Source organism: Aythya ferina (assembly GCF_964211825.1).
Source record: "Aythya ferina genome assembly, chromosome: 1".
In the NCBI taxonomy this organism is placed as follows: Eukaryota; Metazoa; Chordata; class Aves; order Anseriformes; family Anatidae; genus Aythya; species Aythya ferina.
The window spans coordinates 127,853,073-127,875,849 of record NC_140296.1 but is presented as its reverse complement, the minus strand read 5'-3'; the positions used below and the strand labels follow the sequence as shown (position 1 = coordinate 127,875,849).

The 22,777-nt window shown below is 37.9% G+C and overlaps 1 protein-coding gene across 1 annotated transcript; it reads right to left on the bottom strand.

Moving 5' to 3' along the window:
• Positions 1-3,569: 3,569 nt before the first annotated feature.
• On the bottom strand, positions 3,570-22,564 carry NDUFA9 (NADH:ubiquinone oxidoreductase subunit A9). Its single transcript, XM_084508671.1, has 11 exons — positions 22,448-22,564; positions 18,814-18,984; positions 17,926-18,023; positions 17,643-17,734; positions 14,600-14,741; positions 13,455-13,557; positions 12,832-12,899; positions 12,609-12,685; positions 7,989-8,084; positions 5,962-6,028; positions 3,570-3,842 (listed from the first exon to the last, which is right to left on the bottom strand). Exons 1-11 carry the CDS (start codon positions 22,503-22,505, stop codon positions 3,672-3,674), a joined length of 1,143 nt encoding a protein of 380 aa, XP_084364797.1. The 5' UTR covers positions 22,506-22,564; the 3' UTR covers positions 3,570-3,671.
• Between the last annotated feature and the right edge of the window lie 213 nt (positions 22,565-22,777).

Here is a 22,777-nt window from a genome sequence, read left to right as displayed (position 1 = left end):
TGATTCTCCCCCTGTACCCTCATAAGACTCCCGACTAGAACTACCGCACCCAGCCCTGCGGCCCTAGTGAAAAGATCTTCTGTCCAGAGTAGAGACCAGAAAAGAAAATGCCAGAGCAAGAGCCAGCTGCAAATAGAGGCAAGCCGCATGCTTTTGAAGACCGTTGCCGCTTTCTGCTCTACCAGTGACCTCTCGTGGACACGGTGGAAAATAACACGTCCCTCCTCACTGCTTCGAAAAGCTCCCCTTCACAACGGTGTTAAAAATTGTGCCTCTAGATTCTAGGTACGTAAAGAACCTCCAGTAACTGCAAACTGAAGATTAGCAGAAAAAAAAAAACTATTGCAGAAGCTGAGACACTAGAGATGGGATACAAAGGAAGACTCCCTCACTGATAAATGAGCAGGGATAAAAATCACAGATGAAATTGAATCTTACTTTAGCATGGCTTTTTGTGATGGGCATACCATGATATCATCTAATATCATTATACAACAGACATAAAAAAAAATCAGATGTTTGGAATTATTTGAAAAAAAAAAAAAAGGAATACAAAACTAAACAGGCAAGCACCACTGAAGGACTCCGTAAAGCCACAATAAGCCTAACACTTGATGGCTGTACATGCAGTTACTCTTACCCACCACCAAATGGACAAAGAATACAACGGGTCAAGAGACTGCAAAAGGCAAAAAGGTACACAGCAGCTGCTACAGACCAACAAAATAACAGAACTTCAAAAGTGGCAAAGACTACAAAAGTTTATAAATTCTCAGCAGTTGAAGGGAAACTTAGTAGGGAGCCAGTATTTCCTTGAGTATGAGAATGTAAGAGGAAGGGATCACAAAATTTAATCAAATCAAATGAGACAATCAAAAACAAGGAAATGTTTCATCCTGCTGTATGCCCTTGAACTTGCAGAGCCATAAGGTTTTATAGGTGACACAAGTTTTCTTAAGATTTAGAAAATAATTAGGCCAATTAATGGTGTGCTCATGCACTGAGATCTACCTCAGGAAAACTTCCAAACTATAGATTACTAGAAGATGGGAGAGTACCCAAGTATCACTCTCATTTTTCTGTTCGAATATGTTGTTCTATGTATCTACTATTAACAGTGACAAAATACTGAGTTAGGCATACCACTGTCTGACCCAACACAGAAACAGATCTGTTCATGTCATCAGCCGTTCTACCACAGGATATGCAGCTAAAACAGACAGGAAATTCAGAGTGGGATTAGTCCATTGTTCGCCTACATGAGATTTAGTAGCAAAAGAACCTAAGGTGTGCCCTCTCCATTTTTCACATGAATCTTCTTAGTCAGCTTCCACTGAAATCAATGAAAGCTACCTCCCACCTAAGTATTGTGTAGGATATGATCTATTCTGAGGAAGACTAGAAAAAAAAAACTTCAATACTTTCATGTTTATTCTGCAATCACCCCCTTCTCACATAGGTTCACTTCAGAGGGGAGGGAAAAAAAAAAAAAAAAGAAAGAAAAAAATTTTCAAAAACTTTGTCTAAGAAACACCATAAAAAGAGCTGAGATGCTGAGATTTTCTAACCCCTAGTGCTTGTGTATCAAAGCAAGGGCATTTCTTAGAACAGATCCCTTGATGGGGATCTGAAACTGGGGAATTAGTCATATTCTAGCAAAAACATAAGAAGAAGCAAATGCTAATGATTCCCTGTCTTTAAAAGGTACTTAGTGGTTCTGCACTATATTCCTTGGCAAGAAACATTACTCTAAATTCAAGTGACAGCCAAAAAGCCATACAGAGACTGGGAAAAAAATTGACCAGATTAAAAATTAGTGAAGGAGTGGAAGTAGTGGGAGAGAGATACACTGCATAATACAAAGCATGGAAGAGATTAATACTATTAAATTTACAGGTGTGGCTTGCTCACACAGCCTGAAACCATAGGTATGAGGCCATCTAGTGGCATTCATTCACAACAAAAGAGATACATAGCTAACTGAAGTCAACAACTGGGAACTACTGGAAGCTCCTATCTAGTTTTTTCCTTGTAAATGAAAGAAAATAATAGTGACTGAGGCTGCAATATCAGACTCTCAGAAATGAAAAGTGTCAGAATTAAGGCTTCATACACTATCTTAATTTGTTCCGCTTCCATGTTGTGTTCTGATCTGTATTAGTCCGTCCCCCCCCCCCCTTTTTAGTCATTTTTTATTTGTTGTTGCTGTTTTTAATACATTCAGGAACCATATGTCCTACAGAAACCTGCAGCAGCAATAGCTGAGCACATCTATGATGCTCCTCTTCTCTGGTATTCTTACCTGATGTGGAATATGCTGCCTAAAGCAAACTTTTCATGGATCAGGTGCACGTTCTCTATTTAATGTGTATCTGAGTTAAGATCCTGTAGGAGTGGTCTTTGGTGCAACTGAATCCACTGGAAAAAGCTGTACTTAAAATGCTTACTGTAATGTTTATTGTTTTTTTTCCCCCCATTCTCAGAACTGGCATCTATCATTACAGCAGTACCCTTGAGAACATTTTATGCCTGTTTGCCATCTGAAAATGGAAACTGCTAATTATCTGTGCAGGACTATCATGATAATTGCATATCTCTGTCTGTACTCTACATGGCTTCTGTGAAACAGCTCTGAAATACTAGTTTTCCCAGCAGGATGTGAATAACATGCATAAATAAAGCATAAGCCATACATATTAAATGAGCACAAACAAGGCTATTTATTTAAAGCTAGGGTGTTATGGAAAAAAAGGATTTACTCAAGTAAATAAAAATAATATAAGGATCAAATTATTAACAGCATGCACTTCCACTTTGTCTACCTTTTGAATGTTTGAATTGGTAGGTTTATTTTCAAGTGAATGAATTTACGTTATCAAAAGAAAAGTAAACCACGCATGAGAGCCAAATCAAACATGTGGTAGGCAGAATCAGTAAATCTTATTATTACAAGAATCTAACTCTTCCTAACAAAGTAATCATTAGCAGCAGTAGGTTTTCGTGGAAGAGCAAAATGCAGCAGCTGTTGAAATTAAAGAAACGCTTTGTCCAGGAATTTGACAGTACTTCAGTGACAACACAAACACCAAGATTCTGATCTTTGGGTCCAGCAATCATCATGAGTTAATCAAGAAACTTTTTAAACGCTTTTCCTAACCTTGACCTTTTGTTCAATTTGTCCATTCTTTTTCTATTCTCCTTTTTTTTTTTTTTAAACCTATTCAGTCCCAATCTCCACCTCAAATTTCTCCTCCACCATTAGGCTTCTACCTTTGATGCTGTGATTATTTGTCCAACTTGTCCCAGTTCCTTCTCTCCTATTGCCACACACAACAAAGGCAAATAGTAGGAAGCAAGCATTGAGGTGAAAATACAAGGTGCTGTCACTTTTTTTATCCCTGTTCTCAATCCCACTCAGTTTCCCCACCAATTTCAACTTATCCCAGCTAAAATACTTCAATGCTCACCAACTAAGGAATGATATGCAAATTTGCTACCATGACATTTTAAAGATAAGAATTGTGTTACAGTCTTCCATAATTAAAAAGAAAACACTGCCAAAATACAGCTTATGATTAACATATTTTACTTGGTATATACACAGGTCTCCAAACAAATTAGGTCATAGAAAGACAGTTTAGGTAGTGTTAAGTAACCACCTAAGCAACTGTTTACATGTTGTATGTCTTTGCTGGTTTTGCCTCCTCCAGCTCAGCATCCAACCAGCGGTATCTGCGGTGACGGCGCAGAACTTCAATTGCTTTTTGTTCTAGAGGTGTTGGTTGAATACCCAGGTCTTCCAAACCAGGAAGGTCAGGAAATGTCATGTCTGTTATGTGAAACTTTAAGAAGAAATGAAAAGGGAAAAAAGAGTGGGAATTAACAGAATGAATAGCGTTAACACCCAATGCAATTTTTAACACGCAGAAGTATTGTGTATTCACACCTGAGGTTACCGTTTTTCTTTTCTAAACACATACTAGCATGAATCTCTAGTACTAGAAACATTTTAATATGTCTCAAAACAATTTTCTACACATGACAGCTCTTCAGAGATTCAACTGCAGTTCTGAGGCTGTTGATAAAGGGCTATTTCCCCTAAGAAAGAAGACTTCATTACAATACATTCCCACATCTTGCAGTAGATCTGAAGAACTATTTAAAGAAAAGTGGACTCAGCCACCTCTGTGTCATTCCCTGCTCACCAACTGTAATTTTGGCACAATTTTTTTTCTTGGGAGGATGAAAAGAATTAACATGGCCCTACAAAACTATGGCCTAATCATACAATGTATGAAGTACCTATTGTACTTAACTAGGAGATACAGATGCTCTGTACCGCTGCCAAAAAAAAAAATAAATCCTTCAGACTTCAGATTTAGATTCAGGGATAAATGAGATATGCAGAAAGGTTTTTCATTCTCTCTCCATACCAGTAAGATTACCGAATTGAAACCATGATATTAGGCCAAACTTGTATGTAAACGTATATTTGAACTGCAAGTATGCATCCTGCTTTCTCAAGAAAATGTGTGTTGAATTACTGTCTTTAGTATCTGCTTTTCTCTGCTTATGGTTAGAACAGGGTCCTATACAGGACAAATATTTAATTCTATTAACTTACTTTCAACGCAAATGACCTGTACCTTAGAAAAGTGAGATTTCTCTTACAGTGCTATTTCTTAAAAGGTCTAAGTCAATCATCTATTTTTGTGTACAGATCGCTTACAGGTGAAAAGCTGGAAAAGAGGGGAGTGATCAGACACGGGAAACATAGAACCTTTTATATTACCCATACTACAGCTGAATTGCAGTATTTTGAGTCAACTGGTACAGGCTTATTTCACAAAAATCTATGAACTACGAAGGCAGCTAGAATTAAAGTTTTCATGAGGTAGTATGTCTACCTCCTGTGTCAATATCGTCAAGAGAACTACAGTGCCAACTCCCTCTGACATGGGGATTGTGTTAGTGGTTTATAAAGTGGAAAAAAGCTTTTATCTATACCATGAATAAACTTATTTCCTCTATTATATATACTGTCCACGTTTTTTCACAATTAATTTCCATCGGGAATAGAAAATTACTGTTTATTTTACAGATGGAGAAATGCAAAAAGGAAAGTTAATTCCTGACAGCTATTCAATGAGCAGCTCTAAGGACAAGACTTAACTCTTCCAGATTCTTGGTTGTCCCAGAATTTTAGAGACAGTGTACTATCAGGTTATAATAGGCTACTGTTAAGCTTTTTGTCCAACCCCATTCACATACTCTGAGAATTAGGAATTTTAATACTCTGAGAACTTAAGAATGAACACAAAGTTTCAACACCTCCACTAGAAATGCATTCAAATATTAAGCAAGAATTTTGTCTGTATTTAGTGTAGTTCAACTTGAGTTTTTTAAAAAATGACACTGTCTAGGTGGTGTAAGTGATTTTAATGCAGATATAGGAACATAAACTCACTGTTACCTAATTTTAATAGTGTTTGCTGGGCAAAGAAGAGGAGAGGTAATGCATGCAGCCCTGATCATTTAACACATATGAATGTTGGGCATTCATTTTTCACCACATTACCATGCTACTACCACTAATTATATAGCTCTTTGCCAGTTGTTTTGACCACTTTCTTAAACTTATTTAAAGAAAAATGTTAACTATTCTTCCTCCACCAATACTATCAGAAAAACTACATCCTAATGATACCTTTAAAAAAAAATCCAGTTAGTCTCTCTCTCTCTCACTTAGCCTTTTTAAGACTACAAGTGTTAAATTGTTGTACACCATTCAAACAGCCTGAAGTTAATTCTTCACAATCAAACTCTAGCTAGTGAACTGACTGAAATACTGTACCACATGATGTACACACATTTCAGCACTCCTTGAACATAGAACTACAAAGTGGAAGTTACAAATACAAACATTCCCCCCAAAAAATTTGAAAGTTGTTCTTCACTTACCCGGTCTACTTTGTCTCGTGTTAACCATGGTTCAAATGGACTGAGCTCAAAGAATCTTGCAACTAAACTGCAGTCAGGAAGAGTTGCAAAATTATAGTCATTATGCCAATACACAGAAAAAAAAATAAGATCTCAGAAGAATATTACACACTTTATAGTGTGCTCTGCTTGTGCAAAGCTACAAAATCATTAACGCAATGAACATGTCGACAAACAATTTCTTAGCTGTGTTTCTGGTAACTTTAACTGTTTGCTACTGAATTATTCAACCTCCTACTTTTCTACTTCATAAGGGGATGGAAGGGTAGATATCTAGAAGTAAAACTGAGTGTTGTTAGTAGGTGGAGAAAATAAACACATCCAATTTGTTACACACCGGAGGGTTCAGTCCTTCCCCTGCCTTTCCTCCAAACTCTTTTCCCTAATAGCTTAGGCAGTAATCCAATTAGTCACAAAGTTTGATTCAGTGCCTCTATGGGAAAACATGCTTGCTGACAACTAAATGATTTAACAGCCATATAAACAAGATGACGGAATCTGGAACAATCTACATCTATAAAAAGGATGAGTATTAGCGTATTTGCAGTTTCCAGAAATCAAATGTCCCTTGAAAGCAAGTGAATCTGGCAGAGAAAAAAAATACTACAGTTCTTGCTCGATGATTCAGGACCAAGAGTATTCCAAGGTAGAACCTCTTACTGAAACGCTCATCTTGCAGACTAGGATAGTATGAAGTTACTACACATAAACATAACTAGGCTTATCTGCCTTACAGACATGCTCTTTTCTCAAAAATATGAAATACCACTTAGTTTAGCCCATAAAGAAAAACATGTAACATGGACTGCAGCTAATGTGAGCTAATAAGAATAATACACACCCACGTAGCTACTTTTTAACAAGCTTCTCTATGTCATCTATCCATGTTAAATAGAGGACTCTACAACTGTTGCATCTATTTCTGAATTGGCTGAAGATGTTCTTCTAGAATTATTCATCATCTGCTACATGAACCTAATAGTTCATTAGTAGATTGATAAAAGGGTTCTAGACTTCTCTTCAGTTATTTAGCTTGTATTGCACTAAAATGAGGGAGGATCAGCACCCAAACACTGACACATCTACCAAGCAGAGGATTATATTCTGAAATGGAATTTCCTGTTTGCAGGTAGCTCTGTAAAAGGATGCCCAATTATACCTTAAGGACTAAACTTTTTCATGCACTATTACTCTGTAAATACGATTCTGCAGATCAGCTTCTCTCCTGAGTGCTCTAAAGAGACAAAACACACAGCTACACAGGTTGTTCTGTACATGCAAGCAGAACCTTTACAACTCATCCACTGTAGTCAACTGAAGTCATGCTACAGCTTTCTTTTTCTATTTTCCTATTTGTTACTATCTTCTAAAAGATGTTCCTTTCCTCATATTAAAAAAAAAAAAAAAGCTTGCTCAAATGCACTTCTTAAATTCCCAGGCCAACAACTCAACAAAAACCTACCTCCATCACTAGTTGAAATGAATACCAAGGGCTGAACTAGAAAGTCAAGTCAATACCCATAGACACCCCTATCTCAATTCTATTTCCAGTATGGCAGTGCTCAACAGACTGGAGGGACAGCTAACAGTAGCTGTACTGCACAAAGCATCTGTCAGGGCTATGGTCAGCAGCATACACAGTTTTTCCCTGTGGTACTATTAGAAGTTTGTTCAATTTGCTACTGAGTGTCTCCACTTTGGACCTTTTACTAATCCGTGGCTCAGAAAAAGCAAGGCCATTCAATAACTCTGGATAAATAGTTAAGTTTACTACAACTCCAGTTTTTATTCAGTAGCTCATCAAGGTCAAGCCTGTGCCTGAGCAGAAGACTCAAAATTAACAAACGTGTACTTGGGGAAAGCCAGTTTCTACAATCCTACAATGTTAAGTAGCAATTAACAGTACTAATAGTAAATGACCAACGCAATAGTTATTTACACTTCTATGCTGCTTGAAAAGTTCTTAGGAAAGGAAGGGTTCCACTTACTGATACAGAGGACGTGGAAGTGGATATGGAAAAAAGGTTCGGAAGGAAACTGCATATATATATTCTACCAGGTCATGAAGAAGGTAGCGATTAGGTCTGAAAGAAAGAGCAATAAACATTATAGTTAAATTAGGTGTACTTAAACATTTGCAGTAAGAGAAAAATTAGCAAGCTACACATACATTAAGCCTACCAAGGGCCTATATTCTTCAGCATAAATTATTTGTCAGGTTTGTCAGTTACCTCACAAGAAGTGAAAAACTTTTGTTCTTAAAATTCCACATTGTTTGAAATAAGCACATTAATTTAGAAAAACATATAATCAGATGTCAGCGATAGTAACTATACACATCATGAATTACAAAATTGTTTTATCATAGTTTTGGATATCCCTACCAAGGCGTTGGCAGCAGGGAAATGCTGAAGCAGCCTCTGTGTAAAGAGTTCAGGTGTTGCCCCATGCTCAGACACTCATCTCTAACAGACCCACTGTAGGTCACAGATAAGCCCATCAGACAAGTTGGTGGTGCCTCTGTGAAAATATATTAAAGAGGGACCTTGACAGACTTGAGAGATGGGCCTGTGTGAACCTCAAGAGATTCAACAAGGCACAAGGTCCTACATCTGGGTCAGGGCAGTCCCAAGCACAAACACACGTTTGATCTGTGAAGGGAAGAAGTGTGTCTGAAACAGCAGAGAGAACAACAATATCAAAGGTGGTGGTGGCTCTAGGCACTGGAGCATAGATTACTCAACAACCAATGGGGAAGATCATCATAAAGGAGCAGAAAAATGTGTAGATGAAGGAATGGCAGAAAGGAGCTGCTACAGACTGAACCCATATGGCATTCCCCAACCCTCCGTACCACTCGGAGATGCAATAGAGGAGTCAGAAGTGAAGCAGAGCCAGGGAAAAGGGTAGATGGGGTTTCTTTTGTTTGTTTTGTCTTTATTTCACAATGCCCAAATTTATTTTAATTAGCAATAAATGAATTTTCCACAAGTAAAATCTGTTTTGCTTATGACAGTAACTGGGTAAACTATCTCCCTGTCTTTATCTCAACCCACAAGGTTTTTCATTTCATTGTTTTCCCTTGTCCTGTTGAGCAGGAGGAAGAGTAAGTGGCCAGGTGTACGGGTATCTGGTTGCAGGACTAGGCTAGCCCACCAGTCATACTGAATAAAATGTATGGTGTGTGCTTCTAAATCACACTCTTAATGCGCCTCCTCCATGTAACAAGTGACTCAAATTCTGATTTAAATACACTAAGCACTGGGATAAGATTGAATCTGTAGAAGCCCAGTTAACACTTTGTAATACAAGAAAGCCAAAAAGCTAGAAAGCAAACACCAAAAATTAATAAAGGTTTCTAAGGTAGCAAATAGCTGCAAGGAAACTAATTTGCTTGCCTTTGAGAGACTAAGAACATGCTGTTCTCTTTGAGAGCAAGAGGAAGAAACCAAGGTAAATTCCCCAAAAGAATGCATTCACCCTCTCAAAATGGAGGGATAGAAACAGGCTCTAGTACACCTGCAGTTGTTCAAGAGAAACACATACCACTGGGAGTTCCTATTCTTTTCTTGTTCAGACTTCATCTTGGCATTTAAATACTCCATTTTTCTAGATGCCTTGAACTGAAACAATTACCTACCTTGGCTTTCAAGGCAACTTGCCGGTATGAAGATTTTTCAAAATGTATAAGTACACAATAGAGCACACTACTAAGTTCTGATGTATCATTTTGTGTTTCAGCCTTCAAAATTACATGCTGCAGATCAGGATTCAAAGAAACAATGAACAAACAGAAGTGTGAGTCTCCTAATGTTTTGTTGTATTTTTCAGATAAGGCAGAGACTTCAGTGAAATGACAACCATCTTGAGACTGACTCCTTCACAGGTAGAATCATCCTAAAAATAAGACTCTGTAGCTTTTCATCTGAAAATGAATTACTGCTGCAATCTAAAATCCCATATAAACGAAGAGTAAGTAACAGCTAGAGTAAGACTATGTAAAACTCCAGAAACCCTTGGCTACGATATGAAAAACATCAATTTCACTCTGATAAACCAAATATCTCAAGGATATCAATGTTTGAGGTTGCATGAATGAAAACTGAGCCTTCAATAGCTCAGGCTCAATAGCCTGCAATGTTCTTTGGAGAGAATACAAATGCAAATAAACAAAATTTGTTGTTAGGTGTTAGAAAAGAGAAAAATGCTAAATTACTACTACTATAGTTTCTAAAGGCAAATTAGGGCAAAACAATCTACTGTATATACCTTAAAGGTAGGCCAGCATATTTGGGAGAATTCAAATGAATTCAACACTCCAAACTCCTTGTTGACTTCATCCAGGTGGATGAATTATATAGCCTGATAAAGATCTGGATTTATGAAGTTACACGGGAGTACCAGACACCAAGTTTTTGCTTTATACTTAAACATCCTAATGCCTATCCAAAGCTACTAAAATAAGCCAAATCTTGATATTCAATCTTGATAGTTAAAATCCACAGATATCACAGAATCACAGAATCACAGAATTTCTAGGTTGGAAGAGACCTCAAGGTCATCGAGTCCAACCTCCAACCTAACGCTAACAGCCCTCCACTAAACCATATCCCTAAGCTCTACATCTAAGCGTCTTTTGAAGACTTCCAGGGATGGTGACTCCACCACTTCCCTGGGCAGCCTGTTCCAATGCCTCACAACCCTTTCTGTAAAGAAGTTCTTCCTAACATCTAACCTAAAACTCCCCTGGCTCAACTTAAGCCCATTCCCCCTCGTCCTGTCACCAGGCACATGGGAGAACAGGCCAACCCCCACCTCGCTACAGCCTCCCTTGAGGTACCTAAAAAGAGCGATAAGGTCACCCCTGAGCCTCCTCTTCTCCAGGCTGAACAAGCCCAGCTCCCTCAGCCGCTCCTCGTAGGACTTGTTCTCCAGGCCCCTCACCAGCTTCGTCGCCCTTCTCTGCACCCGCTCAAGCACCTCGATGTCCTTCTTGTAGCGAGGGGCCCAAAACTGAACACAGTACTCGAGGTGCGGCCTCACCAGAGCTGAGTACAGGGGGACGATCACCTCCCTAGCCCTGCTGGTCACGCTGTTATGCGTAAGGTAGCTCTATATAATAAAATGCAAAAATAAAGACTAGTGCTTTTGTTCCTTTATAAATTCCCAAGCATCAACAATGCAACTTTACCAAGAAAAAAATTACTACAAGTGTCTACACCAACCACAAAACCAGCCGACAGCAAGCTGTTACCATCCAAGACAAAAGACTGAGTAAATGGATGAAGAAAAACCAGTGACATTTGAGAAGAACTGAACAGAGAAAAAACATACAAAATCTTCAGTTGTTCAGGCGTTGCAATGCTACCACCAGCTGCCATAGTTGAAACTCTATTTCACCATATAGTAGGAGAGGGAGAAGCATTCTTTTACTACATGTAAATTAATATTTTAAACTCAAGCTGTTAACTCCCTTTAAAAAAAAAAAGGAAGAAAGAGTGCTTCACACAGCTTTAATCAAGGGTTATGTTGCAGAGTTCCTTTGGTTTTCCAACACTGATTTGAGTCTTCAGTTTAGACTATCACTTATTCAAAAGCTTTTCAGTCACTGTTAGGTGCCTGAAACTCTGTATTCCTTGCAGCAACAGCCTGGCATCCTTGCTTAAATTCCTGCCTCTGAAACCTAGGTGTTGAACCCCTGGCCTTCTCCAAATTGCCAAAAAATGAGACTTTGAAACTGCAAGAATACAAGGTTTAGCCAACTGCCCTTGCATTTGGTTGCAAATATTGTTCTATTTAGTGTGCAGTTCTCAGTTTCTCCTGCTGCTGGAGTAGTTACTTCTTCTGAGACAGGGGTGAGGCTGAAAATTATTTTGCTAGTTTTTAAACAGAAGTTCTTCAGCCTGATTTAAAAAAAAAAAAAAAAAAAAAAAAAGCTGCTGCCTTTTCAAGAACATCAGCATACTACACACCTAAACCGGCCACTAGAACAGCATCTTCCTCAATAGCTCAGTTACATCACAACAGTGAAAGATAAACTAGTAATAATCTCTGCTCTACAGTGACAGCATCACAAAATGAATATGGAAAGAACAATAAAGTCTCAGATACGCCTTCTGCAAAATCCAGTACGTTTTCAGGAATAACCGTATGACTGATTTCAGTGCCACATACTGAAACACGAAGCCATTACCTTGGCATTTAGCAGGTCATCTTTCCTTATTACTAATGACCTATTCTGACTTGGAGCTTTTATAAATAAATATTCCAAGGGATCCACTGGCTTTATCCATTCTTATTCAAGGTGATTTCCACATAGTTTCAGTAGCATTTTCTCTAAAGCTGTTTTGTCTGGTGTATTTTAAAAAGACTGGGTTATTTTTTTGTGTGTGCACATACATAACATTAAATGCAATGGGGCCCAAACTAGGATTTTCAGAGTACTCACAACAACAGCTTGAGTCATTTTTCCTCCCAAAAAGGAGGTGGAATTTATTGCAGCTCAAACTGTGTGCATGGATGGAGAAATTAAATGTACTGTGCAGCATGCCAAAAAATGACACCAAAAAGAAGTACTTCAGATAATTAAAATCAGAAAAGTAACCTACCCAGCCAAGGCGTATGTTTTTCCTTTAGCGTCAGGATCCTTAATTGCATTAATAATTGCCTTTGCTACATCAACCACCTGCGAGAAACAATAACAACAGATAATTACCAACAGAAAACATGAATGCATGCACACACTCTTCTTCAAGAGTGATTTATGGGGAAAAAGGAAAATAGAAAAAGACACACAGGATTTGGGATTGTCTTGCTTTTAGGAAAACTTACATATACTGGTTGCTTAGCTGTTTTTTTGCCCATCGAAATAAGAGGCACACCACCAAACCAGCGCATGTCTGACGGAGAGAAACAAATATAACTTGAGAATAAGATCTGTGAATCATTTCAGCAGGCAAATAACCAATACATGTTGCACAACACCGAGTGTGGATCTCTTCTGAAAAAAAAAATTGATTAAAAAAATTGGAAGTAATTATCCCCCACATTCAACTTTCTTATCAACAACCATGGGAAGGCTATGCTTGCTGTTCACCTAAAGCGGTTCAGAGATATCTCAACTTTGCAAGCCAAAAACAGCTTCTACTCTCTGCTGTCTAGATTGTCAGGACAATCTAAAAAAAACAAGCAAAAAAAGTAGTAGCATATAAAATCAAACAGCAAAGTCTAATTAGATTGAGGAAGAATTCAGGCTCTACCATTTCACCATAGGATGAAAAATTATTATTCTTCTGTTACACATCTTCAATAAAGTAAAATACAGTAAATTTCTGATTAAAAAAAAAAAAAAAAAATCAACTCTCCACTCCCCAAAAGTAAAATGCATTTTCCCTCTGTTCTCCACAAATATGTATACATACCTGACATGGTTTTATTATTTCAAGAATACATACTCGCATAATGATTGAGAAAACGGTCTTCCCTCCCAAACATCTCAGCAGGCTTCATAATTATAGCATCTGGAAATTCTTCCCTCACTGCTTTCTCTCCAACAGCCTGTCATTCAATTAAAGTGATCACATGAATTAGATCCCTTCCAGATAGACCAAAAGATGATACCTTTTCAGAATTTACAGCATCCTTACTATAGCACTCAGGAACTCATCAGCAGCAGTACAAAATTATTTGTATCTGAGTCATTTATTTTTGAGATGCTAAGTTAAGTTCTCAAAGACTGTCCCAAAAGTCCCATAGAAATGTAGATAACTTATTTCATTTGAGATACAACAGTCTCATTAGTGAAGGAATGCATGTTAAAAGCGATGAAGTTCAAAAACAAAGAAGCCTAATCTAAGTACTTCTCTACCTTATGTTAAAACAGAGATTGAAAACAAAAAAAACAACATAATGTTTAAATAACCCCTACTGTATTATTAAAACACTCGAAGAATTGCTTAAGTAGACTAAAAAAAAACTTCAGAAGCAGCTGTTTTCCCCATGGGACTGGTCAATACAATAAGGCCTACATATATATATATATCCCCTATAAACTCATTACACACTGAGAGCCACCAAATTTTAACTGTGTTTAAAAAACATCTATTATAAGCAAGGCAACAGAGTCCAGCATGCAGGATAAAACAAAAGGATACCAAAAACAGATTTTTTTCGTAGCAGTAGAATTATTATCTGTTCTTGCACAAGGGTCTGTAACTCTGATTTTTTGTTTTTGCAGAATTCATTTCGGCATCATCTACTTACTTCCATTTACTAGGTCAGCCTTAGATGTAAAACATAATATCAGATCTCAAACCACCACCAAACTCCTTCCTAACAACAGTAATTGTAGATGCAAAGATACCCAAGGACAGAAGAAACGAGTAGTTTGTAGGAATACAAGATCTATTTCCCTTCAAAGTACATGAAAAACGTAGGAGGATTTCTAGCCCCAGTAAGCACAGTAACATAATTCCTCAGATGAAGACAAAATTCCATAGAAGAATGATTTCATACAGTGATTTCCTTCAAACAGACTCAGTTGGAAAAGAGACAAAAAGTAGGCTTTCTGAAAAAATCTTCAAAGTTATTCTAGACTTACTTTATTCCTCAGGTATTTGGAAGGACTCTTCAAGCTTGCATTCAGGTGAGAGATATGAACGAGTGTTTCCACACCAGCTTCCCTAGTTATCTGGGCAATACTTTTAGGAATATTTACAAATTCATCTTCAAAACTGAAGTTTCTAGAACAAGCCAAAAACAAATTTTAATTTAAGAGTGACCAATAGTGGTTGCCTACCAACCAAGAGCAATCATTACATATTACTTGAATATATTTCAAAAACCTATCAATGCTCCTCATTAGAAAGTTTAAGTTTGTGAGATATTCTCCTCATAAGAAGAAGTGAAATGCAACAGTGATCTTCAATTACAGCAATAGTACTGCCTTCTTCATCTGGTAAGATCAAATCAGTATGAAAAAATCTCTTGCCCACTCATCTGGGACAAGTAGAAAACCATTCCTAAGACAAAACATTTTCTTTTGTTTGAAAAAAGTGCTGCATTTCAAAATCTGAGCAAAACTGTCTTTTTACAACACCTGTTCAAAAACTGACTTTGTTTGATGCACTCAATTACATTAAAAAGGAACACAAATTCTGAGTAGCCTAAGTTAGGACAGATGCTAGGCATTAAGAAAGTGGACGAAAACAGACCAAAGAACTCACAGGTGCTTATGCAAATGGAAAATTTTACATTGACAGAACAGCTACGACTATTCCATTGCAGCTGACAGAGGACTTCAAAAGGAAGGGTGAAGGAAGAAAAAAAATATACTCTACTCACTTCATAGCATTCAAGGGGCCAAAGTTAGTGGGGTTCAACTGTAATCTAGTTTTGCATCTGATCAAGAACAATACAGAAGCTCAGTCTCCAAGCTATAGCCTGGCAACAATCCCGAAATTCCTTCCAACTATACTAAAACTGCAAGGAAGCGAACTGGCTTCTCATGTCTTTATATTGTCCTTGTAAGCACCCCACTCCATCTTTTCCATTTGATTCTGAGTAAAAAACATTTTTGTTACTCTGAATGCCTCTCTCAAATGCCTCTCCCTCTATCCTTATCTACTCTCACAGCTCTTCAGATCCCACTGGAGTCTAAAGAAAGCCTTAAAAATAAAAAGTTATTTTTGACCCTTCAATAGCTAATCTGATCCTGGGAACCATTACTCCTGTTCTACTCACAAAAATAGATTTTAGAAACACAGAAGAATGACCAACATCCCTCCTGTAACTATGGAGTTTTCAAACAACATAGTATACACAGATCATACTGTATACTAATACAAGGCAAGGAGGAAAGTATTTAATGGCAGGCTTTACTTCTCTCTCCTCCCTTCCCACTCCAATCTCCACTTCTAATCTTAATCTTCTTTTTTTTTCCTGCTCATGTTTCTCACAGACTTTGGGATGATTACAATGGTTAGTGTGACCTCATGTTTAACAGGCCACAGAATTTTATCACAGGGTTCCAGCACCACCATTGATATCAACATAGCAGATAAAAAACACCTAAGGACCTCTGAGAAACACAGTAGCAAATTTTCAAACACTCAGAAGTCTTTAAGGTGTACTGACTCCTGTTTTTGACAATGCTGAAATTGACCAGAGCGACACAATTCTTTTATTTGGTTTTGATAGTTTCATTCTAGTTTAAAAAAACCATTTGTTGTTGTTTCACTCACTTTCACTAAAAAAGGAACTCTCCCATACACAAATCATACTTTTTATGAGTCCAGAAACGCTAAGGGAGAAAGAACATTTCTGAATGATAAATGGAGATTACATTGTCCTTTGGCCAACTGCACAGGCTTTTTCTTCCTTTGCTTCCACATTATGAAGAAATTGCTGCTGTTAGAACAGCAATAATAAACAATACGTAACAGTCTTAGGTTGTTTTTGTATGTTTTTACCTACACCCCAAAGTCTGAAGAAGACAAAAAAAAAAAAAAAAAAAAACTTTGCAGATACACAAAGTTAGTTTAGATTTTTTTCCCCAACTAAACTATTTTATAGACACCAAGGGTGGGATAAGGAGCTAAGTGACTATCAGGAAAAAGAAAAAAAAAAAGCACCTCTAAGAGTTTGAATACAAAATCAAAGAGTCTCACAGAAGTTATGTATAATACTTGACCAGACAAGAAACAGCTGAAATTGGTGCTTGCCAAGAGACACACTATTTTAGGAAAAGTAATTGTAGAACTTAGGGCAACACCGACAAGTGACTATTAACCAAAAATAGTGCAACACAACAGAAGCATTAGGCTTTTAAGTATAGGTGAAACCAAGATCTACAATTGATTCTGTCTGCCATGACAGCAAGATTATGTTAAAAGACAAACCACATAGTTAATGAGTTTTTGTCTGGCAGTGCTGCAGTAACAAGGTCTTATTTAAAGTTGGAAAACTGCATGCATGAAAAAAAAAAAAAAAAAAAAAAAGAACCACCAACGAAACACAGAAACAGGCTATTATGTGCATTTTCAACCTGAATTATGTGAGGTGTTTTTTTTAAATGGATTTCAAGAAAGAGCTACTTAAAAAATTATTACCAAAAATGCTTATGTAGCTAAAAGCATCTGTGCCAAACTGTCAAAGAACTGTTAATCATAATAGGGACTCTCCATAGCTATTCCTGTTCATTAACATTTACCAGAGAATAGGAAAACCTTGATCATAGCTTATTATAGTAGGCTACAATCCATCATTACCACAAAGTTGCAGGATGTAAGCCAACTTCTTTAACAAAGTAAATGAGTCCACAGAAAGTGGAAGCCTCCACGAGATACAGAAAGGGACCCACCAAACATCAGGAAGGTGTGCAAAAGAAGTTTAACTCTCAAGCAAAACAAAAACCGTACACTAGAAAATTACAGAAATAATTTACTTCTCAGGAGCAGATCATAACCACATTTTAAAACATTAAACATTTAAAGTGGAAGAAGTTTTATATGCAGGATTTCAGTTTTGCCTTTTCATGTAAGGCAAAAATAAGGTGTCACTGCATACTGTACATGTGCTGTAAAAAGTGGCTACAATATCCAATACCTGTTGCAAATCTATGCATATAGGTGAAAAAAATTTACTTTGTTTCCCATTCTTTTCCAACAAGATTAATGACCACATTGCTGTGCTCCACGGCTCTTCGGATAGAGTCTTTGTCCTTACAGTCCCACTCCTGTAACCAGAACATCAAATGGGAAAGAGATGAGATAATGTGTAAAAAGGCATAATCAAAGAAAGCTCTTTCCCATCATTTCCATTTACAGGCTAAACAATAGCAGGAGTTCTGACTTTGAGAATGATTAACAGACTTCCTTGTATAGCAATGGTATTATATTTGATCTGAAGCCAAAGTAAAAGACTTACTAAGAAGAGAAGTTGCCCCAGGTCACCCATTGGTCGCAGATACATGAGGTCGTACTGATCACAGCGATAGGGTATGATTACTTGAGATCCAATGCGACCTAAGCATTCAAAAAAATTTCATTTATTTTAAACTACTACATACCTAAGTAGATGAACCTAGGAACTTACAGATTTTTTTCTTTGTCCCTTGCATTAAAGAACAACACATACACATAACTATCTCAAATATTATCTGCAAAGCTGAAAGTAGCAAAGAAAGAAGTTACTGAACTTAACATATAATTTTGATTCTTAAGCAGGTAGATACTTGAATACTTGAGTGAATTAATGATCTAGTAAGACAGAAAATAAAAAACGCAGTGCATACTATAAACACAGTACAATACATAAAAATGTGTCACACCTAAGGATATTTGCATTTTTAGAAGGCGGATGGAGAGAAGGAAAAACAAAATGCAAGAGTTATTTTCTGGAACTCAAAATCAAAAGGACAACTCTAAAGAATTCCAATCAAACTTCTGCAAGCTATTTACTATGGTGTGCTAACAATGCCAAAATCAGAAGAATCAAATAGATGCTGTACATCTTCTCAGAGCTGTATTCTACAGACTGGAAAAACATTATGTGAATGAGAATGACTGGTCTTAATGTCTATAACAATCTTCAAATGCTTCTATATTTTCGAGATTAAAACTGCTTTTACTGATTGCTGCATCTTGGCGCTTTACTAAAGCAAATACTATGAAGGAATGATGCAAAACACTTTTGTACTGCTGCATTTTTAAGATCCAAAATGCTAAAGCCTTCTAGATTAATCTGTAACCTAATGAAAAAATTGAGCTTGGTTAAGCACTTAAACTTTTAATTAGTACTCCTGGAGAACATTACCTAAACGATTGACAACATAGCGTCCTAAGAAACCTGTAGCCCCAAAGACAGTGGCCACAATGCCACTAACAGAGGATCGTCCACTTCTTCCATGAGGTATCACTGCATGATGAATGTGGCGGTGCTGCTGCAACGCAGATGGAGCTGCAGCTAAGGCAGAAATCCCAGGGCCTGAAACACAAAATGGAAGAGAGCATGTGATACAAGCTAAAATTTATCAGTGTCAAACCATAGTTAAAAATACTTTCTCATTACAGACCTATATTTTTTTTAATTATTTTTAGGTTTTCTTTTTGTTTTTTCCCCTTTCTCTGTTAGAAAGGTTTCCCATGCCAGGATATTTCAGAGACAGCTGGATAGGTCAGAGGACAAGGAGCATGAGGGAGGTGTGGATAAAAACTGAAGTCCAAACTAAGACACAGAAGGAGCAGACTAGGGCTATCAGTTCCTAAACAGCAAGTAAAGCTTAACTGGCTAGCACTAGTATTTGATGTATGAGGTGAGACACAGAGGTTAAGCAAATAAAAACTACTTGCTACAGGCAGGTCCCTTCTGAGTACATCCACATCCTGCTCCTAGACTTGAGATCTATGAGACAAAGACGTCAAGCTCATTCTAGATGTGCTTAAACCAGCCTTTTTATCTCAGTCTAAATATAGCAGACTCAAACATTGGAAGAGGCAGCAGTCCTCCTGTAACACAGCTCTAGAGTGCAAGGAGATGAAGAGATACAAAGAGGCAGTTCCACGATGCACAGGATATTGACTCAAAGTCCTTTTCTCAAGGAGCTACAAAGAGTTGAAACCGCAGAAACAGCAGATCACTGTAATATTGAAATAAATTGACAAGATACCTCAAAAAGGAAGTTTGGAGAGGACATACATTCATTCTCTTCAATCAGGTTAGCCAAAGGAAACAAGGAATCTATCTACTCATAGAAGATTTTTGAAATTGGAAGCGTGTTGTGCTACTACATGGCTCTGTTCATAAAAAGAAAGGAATGGATGAAATGTAGAGCATATAACAACACCACAGACATCCTGCTGTTAACAATAGCAGACTGCAGCAGCTGTCGATGAGAAGAAAAAAAAAAAAAAAAACAGAAGAAAAACAGTAACTGACCTTCCAACTTCAAATAAATCATGACCACAAGCACTTCATGGGTAAGCAAGTTTCATCTTCCCCACATAAAACTACGCAAAAAGAACCACAGTAAAAACAGTAAGACTAGTAGTTGATACCAGAATCTGATGATTATGGGATTTTTAAAAATCCACTTGTACACTGACGGAGGCAATTTTAATCAGATATAGTTAGGTACTGCCAGTTGAGACAGCGGCACTGATGCCACAGCCACAGTGTTAATAAGATAAAAAGTACAAGGTATGCTTGGAGGTGAATTATATTTTATTAGGTCAGATGATAACACTCAAACCAGAAAATCCAGCAAGACTTCAGTGCTCAAGACCTGCAAAAAATCCAGCAAGACCTGTGCCCAAAGGTTTGTCTATCCCTCCTCTCTTCACACTGTACAAACTGGAAAAAAAAAAAAAAGATGCCACAAACATCTACAACTTTGTCCTGAAAGGCAGTTTGACAAACACTTAATTAAATAAAGCACAAACATTCATTTGGACTTTTCAAATTAATCTAATATGCTTATAAACTGTACCCTAACTGGCTGATAGAAACAGGACAAAATAATGTATTACCTACATAAAACTCACGTTTATGACTTTTTGAAAAGCAACTCTCCTACACGAAAAGAGGCCCGATCTCAGGAACACTTAAACAGCATGGTACCTGGCTCAAAGTAGCAGATATGCTACCGCATTTCAGGTTCTTAACGTGATGCAGTAGGCTCATATTAAACTTTGCAATACCTCAAATTGACTTTAAGAAACATACCAATTCATCACTGCCATATTCCCACGTATCTTCACTCTCTACTTTTTCTACTATACAGTTAATTCAACACTGCCCTCTAAAGTCTCTGTTTTCACTTCTGGAGAAGTACAGTGATGGTGAAAGCAGTCATTTCAGTGAATTTCCAATATAGCATATCATAAACAAATTACCAAGCTGTCAATACAATGTCACCTAGCACAAAATACACCAATATGCAGCCTATATAGGTTCTTTGGTACACAAAGAAAAGCTGTATAAAATACTATGTCACTAATTTTCAAAAGTGTTTTGTTATACAGTTATTCTGTTTTTTTGATGATAACTGCAACAACTGAACTCTCAGCCTAAAAATTTACCCACGTTTTTATGCTCAAAAATACTTCAGATACTTGGGGAGGGGACTTTCTTTTTTAAAAAAAATATCTTTTAAACAACAACAAAGTAAATCTGCGTATGTAAACAGGAGTGTGTATTGAATACTCTGTACAGAATAAAGCCCGTATGTAATGTAACAGGTGGCTAGAAAGTGGAGATCAGTTAAGCCCAGTACAAGTGCAAATATAAAGGATAATATTAAGGCAGATCATTGGATGAACATGTCACATAAATTCTTGTAATGTTCCAATAACTTCTTGATACTTATTTTTAGGATAAGCAAACCTACATAAAAATGATTGGGTTCTTCAAAACCAGATACCTTTAGCTCCAAAAAGCTGCACAGCCTGCTGAGATGGTAAAATAGAAAGCTTGATGACCAACCATCCTTCTCAATACCCTGTTCACATACACTCCTCTTTCCAAAGGCTTAAGTGGAAAAAAAAAAAAAAAAAAAAAAAAAGAACACAGTATTCTAGTTACAAAATTAACCAACACTCTCTCTGTTACGGTTCACTAGGAACAGTTCAGTCCTTAAAACATAAAACCTAAACCCAACAGTATTCTAGTCTACTACTAGTACCTTTCAAACAGAATATTATTAAATAGTTCTACCCATGTCTTTTTTTCGTTCTTACAATCTGAAAAATTTCTGCATGTCTTCCAACGTTTTTATGGGTTCTTTGCTGTTATTTCTGCAAGAATACGTGACAACAGGCTCTTCGTGATACTATCACTGTCATATTTGTAAATAACACCTCCTTATTGTCTTGTATTCTCCCACTTGTTGGTGCTTACCTTACACTGTAAGCTCTTTAGCAGCGTACACCTTTTCTTGTTCTGTAATTATTCAGGATCCATCATAACATATCATAACCTATGGCCACACGCCCAATTATTACTACATTACAAAAAAAAAAAAAAAAATTAAGGGATATCCATGAGACTCAAACAAAACAAACTAGGAAGATCCTCGCACTAGATTCACAACCAGTAAAGGACCTTCTGTATGGCGTGCAGCCCTGCCAAAATGCAACCCCTAGTAACCGAGGACAACATAACTTAAGAGACCCGTACAGCTTTCATAACCCACGTTACTATTTCCACTACTTAAAGCTTTCTGTCTCATGCTCACGCGTACCCCAGACTTGACGAAGGGTCCTCACCAAGCAGAGCCCCCTTGGCACTCACAGCTTGTCTTTACAAGCTTTACCCGAAGCACTCTGAGTGCTGTTTTGAATCAAATAAACACCAACGGCAAACCACAACCGTGTTTCTCTCGAGACGTCCCGCTGCTGCGGTTAACAGCGCGTTAAGCCCCCGCCGCACCCCCACCCCCAGCCGCGCTCACCTGCCCTTGGCAGCCACAGGCCGCGGGCCGACCGAGGGCGCAGCGCCGCCGCCGCCATCTTGCCGCTCAGCCCACAACCCCCCGCGGCCGACGGCGGGCGGGCAGGGCCAAGCGCTCCGTATGGGGGGGGCGGGGGGGGGGGGTGGAATGGCTGCGCCGTGCCCTGTGAGCATGCGTAGGGCTTGGTCATGGCGGCGGGGCGGGGAGGCGATGAGGGTGGAAATGAGGTAGGGCAGCAGCTGAGCCGCTGTAACTTCGGTCGCCGCTGAGCTGGCTGGTTGAAAACATTCTCAGTAATAATCGCACACACCTTCAGTTACCTGGCCTCCT